At 36.6% G+C, this 11,306-nt stretch overlaps 1 protein-coding gene across 4 annotated transcripts in view; it reads right to left on the bottom strand.

Moving 5' to 3' along the window:
- Window positions 1–1,479: 1,479 nt before the first annotated feature.
- Window positions 1,480–11,306, bottom strand: part of LOC100026263 (acyl-coenzyme A synthetase ACSM5, mitochondrial) — a 71,960-nt gene continuing 62,133 nt past the window's right edge. For all 4 annotated transcript variants that reach the window (XM_007498189.3, XM_007498188.3, XM_056806562.1 and 1 more), the window contains 5 exons: window positions 10,873–10,974; window positions 8,774–8,901; window positions 8,555–8,654; window positions 7,033–7,152; window positions 1,480–2,687 (listed from right to left, as the gene is read on the bottom strand). In XM_007498189.3, the coding sequence (XP_007498251.2) occupies window positions 2,604–2,687; window positions 7,033–7,152; window positions 8,555–8,654; window positions 8,774–8,901; window positions 10,873–10,974 (534 nt within the window). In that variant the 3' untranslated portion in view covers window positions 1,480–2,603. The remainder of the gene's footprint in view (window positions 2,688–7,032; window positions 7,153–8,554; window positions 8,655–8,773; window positions 8,902–10,872; window positions 10,975–11,306) is intronic.

Here is an 11,306-nt window from a genome sequence, read left to right on the forward strand (position 1 = left end):
TGAAAGCTAATTAATCTCTGCCTGGATTAAGATAGGGTAGATAACTTTTCTATCACCTTCACATTTATCTTCTTTATTATTTCCTCTCTATTTATAAATGCTTTAAAAAAATTTCTGACTCGAGATATAATAAATATTGGCAACCATATGATTTCATAAAATTATTGTCCAACCATTAATTTTCACCTTTACAATAAGTTCTTTCTTTGATTTTGGCTTTCAGGTAGTTGAATAATTCTTAAATTATCTCCCCTCAATCTATTTTTCAGGTGAGTTGCTTTTCCAAAGAGATATTACATATTTTCTTCTATTTTTTCAATCTTTTGATTTTATTGTTTCTTGATATCTCATGGAATTATTAGTTTCCATTTGTCTAATTCTATTTTTTAAGGACCTTTTTCCAATAAAAGTTTGTACCTCTTTTTTCAATGAACCAATTCTGATTTTTGCTTTTTAAAAAAATTATTTTCTTCAGTGAATTTTTGTACTTCCTTTTCCATTTGGCCTATTCTGCTTTGTTCTTTTCTTTGATTTTTTGTGTCTCTTTTACTATTTGACCAATTCTGTCCAGTTGTTATTTTTCAGTATTTTTGTGTGTTATCTTTTTTACCAAACTGCTAATTCTCTTCATATTTTTTTTGCATTCCTCTCATTTCTTTCCCAATTTTTCCTTTGCCTCTTTCCTCTTATCTCTTTAATTCTCGCAGGAATTTTTTTGGGCTTGGATCCAATTGGTATTGACTCTGTTTGTGACTGTTTCCAGGTGTTGGAAATAAAGAGAACAAGCAAGTGGAGGGATTAAAGAGAATGAACTTTTGGAGCTATCATTATGGAAGAGAAAGGGAAAAAAGAATCATGGTAATGCAACAATGAGAGACTGGTTGTAGAGGACCCTGGGAAAATCCCTTAACCCTATTTGCCTCAGTTCCTCATCTGTCAAATGAGCTGGGGAAGAAAATGGCAAAACACTTCATTATCTCTACCAAGAAAACCCCAAATGGAGTCATAGAGAGTTGTACATGACTGAGCAACAACAATAAAAGAAAACTCATGGTTGTTTAACTTCTTTCAGTAGCATTCAGATACTCAGGAATAGAGGGAGAAAGTTGTCTCCCTGGTTTCAGATGGGTAGAGTGTTAATAGAAGGAAAGAGAGAGAATACTTTCTCTCCATGATAACAGCTATATCTGAATTATACCTCAAAGTCCTCCAAAAGTACCTTCATGTGGGGCTGCTGCTTTGAATCTACTACTTCCATTGTCATGACACTATTCTACTGTGTCCCAGCTGATCCCTTCACCCAATATCCTCAGTGAGGCTCAAGTTGGACTCATGGGGATGCTGCCCCATTTCTTGTTGTGACTGTTCTTACAACTGGATTGCTGTTCATACACTGCCTCCACCTCCCAATCAACTGTCTCCCATATTTCTTGACTGAATTTATCCCAAGTTGGATGTTCTCATTTCAATTCTGACCAATTATTTTAAAATTTAAAAATATTTATTTGTTACATTAAAATGTGGTGGTAACTTCTTCCCTCTTACCCCTTTCTCCTTAAAAAAGGTGGTGTTTAACAAAAAGATATATGTATACATAAAATGATGTCTTGCTTATTTCTATTTTTCAGTTTTTTCTCTGGATTTGAACATATACATGTCATTCTTCAAGCCATATTTCTTTTGCAGTATATAGCATTCTCTGGGTTTTGCTCTTTTCACGTAATTTCATTTAGGTCTTTCTATGTATTTTTTAAAAAGTTAACTTGCTTATCATTTCTCATGATGCAGTAATATTCCATCACAATAATATGCCAAAATTTGTTTAACAATTCTCCAGTTGTAGGGCATTGTTTTAATTTCCATTTCTTTGCTACCACAAATTGATCTGCTATAAATATTTTAGAACATATATGTTCTTTTTGTTTTTCCCTAATCACCTTAGGAAATAAACCTAATAGTGGTACTGCTGAGTCAAAACATATACGCAGTTATATAACTCTGACCATAATCCAAATTGCTTTTCAAAATGGTTGGATCAGTTGACATTCAGTTCATAATACAACAGCATATCAGTGTCCCCATTTTCTATATCCCCTCCAATACTTGTCATTTTGACCTTTTATTGTTTTAACCAATCTCATAGGTATGAGGTGATATCTCAGACTTGTTTTGATTTGCATTTCTCTAATCCATAAGGATTTAGAGCATTTTTTTCATGTAGTTATAGATAGCATTGATTTCTTCACCCAAAAACTGCCTTTTCACATTTTTAGATTTTAGTTTTTAAGAACTTGTTTTCTTCTCTGTAAAATATGAATAATCATCTTTGTACTACATAAATCAGGTTATTGTGACTAAAGCAATTTATAAAAGCTAGGACACTATATAAATGTAAACTATTATAGCTATTAGCCATTATATTAGATATCAATGCAATGCACACCCAGGACAATCAAAAGGTTGATTCCTTAGATCATGATCCTGAATAGGCTTTCCATTCCAAAGGATGCTGAGGCATTCTTCCTATAAAAACTACAGGAAGATCAACCCAGGCCTTAGCCAGAAATGTTGAAAGGTCAGTTAAAGAATTCCCCAGTTCCATTTTAATTCCCCCACTCTTTCTTTCTTAATATGCTCCTTTGAATCTTCCCGCTGACTGTCTTCGGCAGTTCTTGGACAAATTCCACCTAATTAAAAACAAAAATAACTTCAATAAGTAAATAGATGGGAGGGGCAGCTGGGTAGCTCAGTGGATTGAGAGCCAGGCCTAGAGATGGGAGGTCCTGGGTTCAAATCTGGCCTCAGACACTTCCCATCTTTGTGATCCTGGGCAAATCACTTAACCCCCATTGCCTAGCCCAAGAGAGAAGGTAAGGGTTTTAAAAAAAATAAATAGATGAAAAATTCTAGCTCCCTAATGTTATTTCATTTAAATCACCCACTAAGCTTGGGGGAGGGCTGGGAGATACTGGAAGCAAGGTGTTGGAGAACCATGTGATTGATGCTATTTCAACATTTGGGGTTCATTTGGATGAAATGGAGATTGTTCCATTCTTTGTACTTGTCTACTTGTCTTCCTTGCACCTAGCATAGTGCCTGACTCTTACTTAAGTACTTGGTGAGTCGTTGATTATGTTAAATCATTCTGATTCGGGTGAGTTACAAAGAGATCATCTGGCCACAAGTTATATTGATGAGAGGATGTGAAAGAGCTGAGTGTTTTTAGAATCAAAGGGACACCGAATTTGAGAGTTGGAAAGACATCATGACCCACTTAGTCCAACCTCTATATGAAAGGAATCTCCACTACTCTATATCTAAATCGTCTTACAACCCCTGCTTGAAGATCTCTAAGAATGGTAAACTCAACTCCTGAGTATAGCTTATTGCAGTTTGGGACAATCCTAATTGTTAGAAAATTTTTTCCTAACATTGGTCTTAAATTTGTTTATTTGCAACTGGCACTCACTCCTGGTTCTTTGTAGTCTTTGCTTATGTCAGGCTACTATTCTCCTTCAAAACATCTCTCTAAATTTTTAGAACACAATTCTCCCGATTCTCCTCTTCCTAAAGGAGATCACAACATCTCAGTTTTCTTTGCTGAATCTTCAACCAGGTATGTCTGCTAACCTTGGGTGTCCCACAGGACTCTGTCTTGGGCTTTCTTCTCCTTTTATATAATTTCACTTGGTCATCTCATTGGTTCCTATGAACTCAATGACCATTCTCATTGCTGATGATTCTCAGATCTATTTCTGCAGCTTTAGCCTCCTTGCCAATCTCTGGTCTTACATTTCTCACTGCCTAGTAGTTATCTAAAACTGGATATCCTGTAGCTATCTTAAACTTGACATGTCCAAAACTGAACTTATAATCTTTCCTCTCAAACCCTCCTTTCTTCCTGGCTTTTCTAATACTGTGGAGGGCACCATCATCCTCCCAGTCCCCAATCTTGCAACTTAGCTGTTGTCTTGGAATCCTGACTCTCCCTATTCTCTGATAGCCAATCTGTTGCTAAGATCTGTCCATTTAATCTTTCAAATATTCTCTTGTCTCCCCTGATACCGCCCATACCCTGGTGAAGACTCTCATAACCTCATGCCTAGACTATTATAGTAGTCTGTTGATTGGTGTCCCTGTCATGAACCTATTCCCATTCTAGTCCATCCTAAAGCATGGGTCTGTCCCTGTCAAAATCCATTCTTTTCACCCCATCTCACTACTTGATGAATTCCAATGGCTCTTTATCACCTCCAGGATCAAATATAGAATCCTTTGCCTTTCAAAGTCCTTTATAACCTGCTCCTCCCATCCCACCTCTCTGGTCTTCTTATACTTCACCTATACTTTATCTCTCTGCTTTTCACTATTATCCTCACTTCTTCCATCTAGTAACGTTGGCCTCCTTGCTGTTCCTCAAATAAGACACTATTTTCACTGGCTGTCCCTCATGTCTAAAATATTCTCCTTCTCATCTCTGCTTCTTGGCTTGTCTGATTTCCTCCAAGTTCCAGCTAAAATTCCTCCTTTTATAAGAAGCCTTTCTTAATCACCCTTGATTTTCATGCTTTCCTTCTGTTGATTTATTTCTTATTTATCACAGTTTGTGATAAATATTGTATTTATATACAGCTTGTTTATATGTACTTGTTTGCACCTTATCTCTCTCATTAGACTATGGGCTCCTTGAAGATGAGGGATGTCTTTTGCCTGTCTTTGCATCTCTTGTGTATAGCACACTGCCTGGTACATAGTAGGTGCTTAGTAAATATTTATTAGATGACTATTTCTGTTCTCTGAGACCAAACAGGACAAGTTTGATCCCTTCTCCCCATAATAGCTCTTTAAATATTTGAAGATGGCTATCATATCTCATTGGCCTTCTTTAAGCTAAATTTATCTTGTTTCTTCAATAGATTCACAGATACTATATACCCAAAGACTCTCACTATCCTGCTTTCTCCCCTCTGGAAACTTGCTGACATTTTCTTTACACTATGGTTTTCACCACTGAACACTATTTTAGATGCAGTCTTACTAAGGAACAGGAAAGGATGACAACAATGATGATGACCACTGTTGTTGTTACTACTACTATCATTAACACATATATACTCTTAAAAGTTTGCAAAGCCCTTTACATACGTTAACTCATTTGATTCTCTTAACTACCCTGGAAGACAGGTGTTATTATTTCCTCCATTGTACTCTTGGGGAACCTGAGGAATTACAGAAAGTAAGTGACCTGTCCAGGATCACACAGTTCTGAGGCAGAATTTAATTTTAAATCTTCCTTATTCCAAGACTCAGATCTATCTACTGCATGTTCCAACTAGCTGCTCTTAACTCCCTTCTTATGCCCAGAAGTAATGCCTCTCAAAGAAATACATAGTCATAGTTAGAAGGTTTTTTTTTTTGTATTTGTCATGCATGAGAGACTTCTAAACATTTCCAATCTTTTTTCTGTTTCTCCCATTCTGTACCTATGAAATGGATATTATTTTAACCCAGAAATAAGAATTCACATTTGAATTTGATCTTTTTATTTTCTTTAGCCCAACCTTTAAGTATATTAAGGTCTTTTGGGATCCTGTATCCTCCTAGATTGATGCCAACTGCAAAATTTCTGAATATAGCATCTCTGCCTTTATCTAAGCCACTGGAAAAAAATGTGAAATAGTACAAGGTTAAGTCCAGAAACCACTGGAGACTTTTTTTCTAGAATTTTCCTAGAAACTAGAGTGGAACTCACTGACCTAGAACTTGAAAATTCTATTTTCTATTCTTATTTTTGTATTAAGAAGTGCTGGTATCAATCAGTTTATTGAGTGGGGAAGCATGAGTTTAAATTCTGGACAAAGAAGTCACAATGCCTCTAGCCCCATGTTGGTGAACCTATGGCACACATATAAAGTTCACCATCACAGCTCTAACCTCTTTAATATATGAATCTCAAAATCATTGATATCACCATATGTTATAGGATGAAACACTAAAGTATACTAGAAAGAGTTTTGGGCCTGGGAGTTGGGAGATCTGAGTTCTAGATCTGATTCTAACGCTCCCTGGGACTTAGTTATATAACAGATATAGTGTTTCAAAGGGAAAAGTGTGCTAGGCTAAATAGAGGAAATACTCCAATTGATTTTTTTAAAGTTGTGCCTGATTTCATGATCTCATTTGGGGTTTTCTTGGCAAAAATATATAAATGGTTTGCCATTTTCTTCTCTGGCTCATTTACAGGTGAGAAAACTGTGACAAACAGGATTAAGTGTCTTGTCCAAAGTCACATAGCCAGTAAGTGTCTGAGGTTTAAAGGTCTGATAACTCTAAAAGTGCTTTATGAAAATACACTGTGTTATCAGTGCTGTCCCCCAAATTTCCTTGCTAACACAGAGGAAGGATTTGAACCCAGGGCCTTCTCATTCCTGACTCTCTATTCACTGTTGAATTGTGCCTCTATTTTGGCAGTATTACTGAATCACAAACTGGTACTCGTAGTCCTCATGGACCTCAGAAAGCAGATTTTTATTTTCTGAGGATTCCCATTGGGAGGCTCAGAGGCCAAGTGGAGCCAGGATGAATGATCACTGACTATATTTCTGTATTTCATCTGACTATGAATCTACCTTGTGACAATTCACATTGGCTTTTTTACAGTTCTATGTTTGTCTTGAACTCAAATTGCCATTTACATTTTAATATTTATATCTTGTCTTCCTATATAAATTGTTGCCTTTGAGAGTAAGTAGTACTATCGACTTCTTTGAGAAGATCTAGTTCCTTGGATGGCACCATGTTTGTTGCCTCTACTTAGAAATGGTTGCATTGCTTGGGTTTGGTCAGAGAGGGGCTTAAAAATTTTCCATCCCTTCCCTTTCTCTTTTCCTTTTCCCTTCCCTTCTGTGTTACCGTTCCCCCAAATTCACTCAATTTTTCATTGGTGATAAGGGTAGATCAACCTTGCCTCTAACTAACTCCCTTGCCCAAACCTTCAGAAGATGGTGGCTCCTAGTTCTCCAAGATACTCACCTTCCTTGGGTACTTGTATGGTGCTGTCAACTTTTTGACATGATCTTGCAGTTCCCGGGTCAGTTCCCCTGGGTCTTGGTTGATGAAATTTGAGTTCAAAACTACAAAAGCTTTTACCACCTGTATGGGAAAATCTATAAGGTCACCATCTGTCTCATAAAGAAAATTAAAATGTTGATCTCTGCCCCTTAAATGCACCTTTGAAAAATGTCTAAATATTCCCTGGTCCACATGGAAAGATCCATTCCATCCCTTTGCTTCATCCCATCCTAGTCACTTGGATGTTATGAAGAGCACCAATATTCTTCTCTACCTGTTTGAACCTATATTTATGGAATCAGTGGCTTCTTATGGTTATGACCTGAAGGATATTGGAGGACCTCCCTCCCCATCCCTATATTTCTTTATTTTTTTTACAACTAGTGCTTGAGAATCCTTTATTAGAATTTCCTGCATCCTTGTTAAGATATACATATCTCCAGGAGGGTAACACACTGAGTCATAAAATGAATCAAAGTGCCTCAGGGTTGGATTAGTTTCAAATAAGATAATTAGCTGAAGGATATTATAGGGTACGTATAGGGAAGGCAAAATTTTTTGGGTGTTGTTGGGCAACCAAAGTGCAACAGAACTCCCTTCCTAGTTCTCAGTCTTCTTTGGATACATTTCTTTTCTCTTTTTCAGAATTCTTGTTCTCTTCACAATTATCTATCAAAGTCCTTTCTCTTCTGATAAACTAATTCACACTAAAGTGTAAGTAACTATATTGGCATTCAGGCTTTGATCTCTACTCACTATTGTTATCTATACCTGAAAAGTAACACTTGTATTCCTTTTGAATGCAAGTTCTTATAAAGAAGGGAATATGTTTTTAATTTTCTTTATAATCTCAGTGCTTAGCATAGTGCCTGGCAAACAGGAATCTTTATTAAAAACTTGTTAACTGACTACATATAACCCAATTTATGTCATCTCCTCCCTGAAGCTTTCTATGATCCTTCCCAGTCTGTTATGAATTTTCTCTACTCAATTTCTCAGACTTTTTGAAGGTACCTTATTTATTTACTTTTGCATTGCTTTTATATTATACTTATTTATACAGCAAGTGTTTGTACAATTTCAAATCCCCTTACTAGACTATAATCTTAATGAGAGCAGAGATTGCCTTATCTAAATTTTACAGTGTTAAACTGGCCCACTGCAGAAAGTAGGATGAAATAACTATTAAGTAGATATTAAATAAATAAATTTGGAATTGAATTGAATTGAAAGTGCCAGTATTTAATATGTTACCCTTCTGTGGGTATTTGCTTTTGAAAACTGGAAGAGCAAATTTCAAAGAAAGGAATGAATCACACTAATGGCAGAATTTTAGATACGGACATATTCTACCTATTTGGGATTGGGTGAGAGGTATTTGAGGATAAGCTGGCATCTTGATGTATCACTTGACACAAGCGATTCATGTATTCTATCTTATGGAGTGCCTGATAGAGATGGAATGTGGAACCTGCTATATTACCTCCCCCCTGATGGGGTCTGGACTGCTGACTGCGGCGGACTCAGCAACGGCAGGATGCTCTGACAGGGCGCTTTCTACTTCAAAGGGTCCAATCCGGTAACTGGAAGAAAGAAATGGATCCTTTAACAGATACCGTCCTAATGTTCTACCCGCTTGCCCACTATCACACTAAAAACCAGAGCCCCAGAGGAAAAGAAAAGCACCAACCAACATTTTTACCTTGAAGAATTGATCACATCATCCATTCTTCCTTTGAACCAGAAGTAACCATCCTCATCCATATGGGCACAGTCCCCAGTGAGGTAAAAGTCCCCCCGTTTGCAAGAGGCTGTTTTCTCCGCATTGTTCTGATCACACATAATGAAAATTCAATAAAGGACATCCTTGGCATGAGTCTAGAGTAAAGGGCATATTTTGTATTGGGCTGATTAATATGGGCCAGAACAATATTGTCCATGAAAGTTTGAGCAGGACAGTTGGCCCTCCATGAGGATGACCTGCTTATTTTAATAATGAATAAAAGATAACCAAGACCCAGAACAGAAGCCGCTGCTCTGTGAATAAAGTTCCACAATCAGAGATTCTTAGTAGGAAATATTTTCCCCTGAAACCAGAGTGCCACAAAATAGAAGGAGCACGAAGGGATCACTTTGTCTGGGTTTCTGTCTTTAGCATGTATGGTTATCTCTTGAAGGAAGAAAGTTTGGTACAGTGTACCTCTTTGGGATGTCTTTGAGATCAGAAGATGGCCTTAGGATCAGAGAACCTAGATTCAAATCTCACCCCTCTCACTTACTATCTGTATGACTTTGGGTGAATTCCATAACTTCCCTGGCATTCAGTTTCCTTATTTGTAAAATGGGGATTTGGACTAGATGCTCCTAAGTGCAGTAATAATTTCTATAGCGAGGGGACTTAGTCCCTTCTAATTGTAAATCTAAGAACTCCCAAAGGAAGTCTGAGATCAGACAGAACAATTTCAGCTGCTTTGATCAGTGACCTTTTGCTTGAGCGCATATACATAATTATTAAAATTCTAATCATAATAGTAGAATTTCTCAATAAAAGGTCCAAATGTGAATAACCTTATGAAAAATTACTGATAGTAAAGAAAATGTAAATTAAAATCCCTGAAGTTTCACTTCAAATGAGCAAATTTGGTGAAGAATAATAAAAGATAGGAATAGTCAATGTTGGAAAAGTTGTAGGAAAAATAGCACACTACTGTGAATTGGCCCAATCATTCTAGAAAGAAATTTGGAATTATGCTAAGAAATGGCTAAGTTCCTACCCTAAGAGCCATAGTTCACACCCCAAGGAGGTCAAAGGTAAAAAGAAAAGTCCCATGTTCACTAAAATATTCATAGTAGCACTTTTGACAGTTCCAAAGAACTGGAAACAAAGTATGTGCCCACTGATTGGGGAACAGCTAAACAAATTATGGTATATAGATGAAATGTAGTACAAGTATTTCTTCCATATTGCAACTTTCCCCAATGTGGTTTTGCTAAATCACAGATCAACATAAGAAATTAAATGGAATTTGGGAGTTCGGTGGGAATCACATAGGACAGATAAAGGCCAATGGGTGATACAAAGTTCAGAAACACAGAAATGCATAAAATATATGTATAGTATTGTATAACATCAACATATTTTACCTTTTGATACCCCCAATATACACAATTTTTAAGTTAAAATAAGTAAAAAGTTAACTTTGTGAAAAGAACCCCAAAGCTAGCAGATGACACAAAGGTTAGAAATATAGGGATGCCTTAAAAAATTTATTAATAATAAACATCCCAAAAAAGAAAAAGAAAAAGAAAAAATTCAGACTTCTTCTCTGCTAGAAAGAGGGCCAAAAATGTTTATGTCAATTTTCCAGATCACAGAGATCCATAAGCCTTGTGATGTGCCAGGGATACCTCGATTATTATACAGTAAGAAATGGTGAAGATAGAGAATACAGAGATGTATAGGAAGATTTATATGAACGGATGCAAAGGGAAGTAATGGGGTCAAGGAAAACACATTAAAAATGTAAAGAACAACATGACCCTACAGATTAAAGAAGTAAATGTATCTCCTTCCCTTTGTAGAGGTGGGGAAACTACTGTGGGTAGGAGTTATTTCATGTGCTGATGTGCTGGTTTTGCTGAACCACATCCTTCTTAGTTTTCCCTTTGTTATGATGGGTAATTCTTGGGCTAGGAGATAGGAGGGATAGATTTAAAAAGGAAATTGATGCAAAACCAAAAATATGCATAGAATATTTTGATTGCTTCTAGTGCTTCATATCTACAAACAAATTTACTTACCAAGTAGCCTGTGAAGAAACATACGGGCAGCTTTGGTTTGATCCTGATGCCAATGTTACCCTCTTTTCCTGGAGGGAGGATGTTGCCTTCATCATCTACTATCTAGAATAGAGAATGAGGCACAGAAGCACCTAGTGAGTTTGGGAGAACCAAATGCCCTTGCAGACACATCACAGGCACACTCAACATACAATCTGCTTGTAACAACTGCAGTTACAAAAACAACAAATCATATCTCTATTGAGTTTGATGATTTATAAAATGTTTTCCTTGCAATGATACTATGCAGTAAGAAAAAACCATCTTGTTATTGGTGTAGTTCAGTAGAGTAGACTCTTTGTGAACCAATTTGAGGTTTTCTTGGCAAAGATAATAGAGTAGTTTGCTATTTCTTTCCCTAGCTCATTTTTTAGATAAGGAAAGTGAGGTAAACA

Source organism: Monodelphis domestica, chromosome 7 (genome assembly GCF_027887165.1).
Source record: "Monodelphis domestica isolate mMonDom1 chromosome 7, mMonDom1.pri, whole genome shotgun sequence".
In the NCBI taxonomy this organism is placed as follows: Eukaryota; Metazoa; Chordata; class Mammalia; order Didelphimorphia; family Didelphidae; genus Monodelphis; species Monodelphis domestica.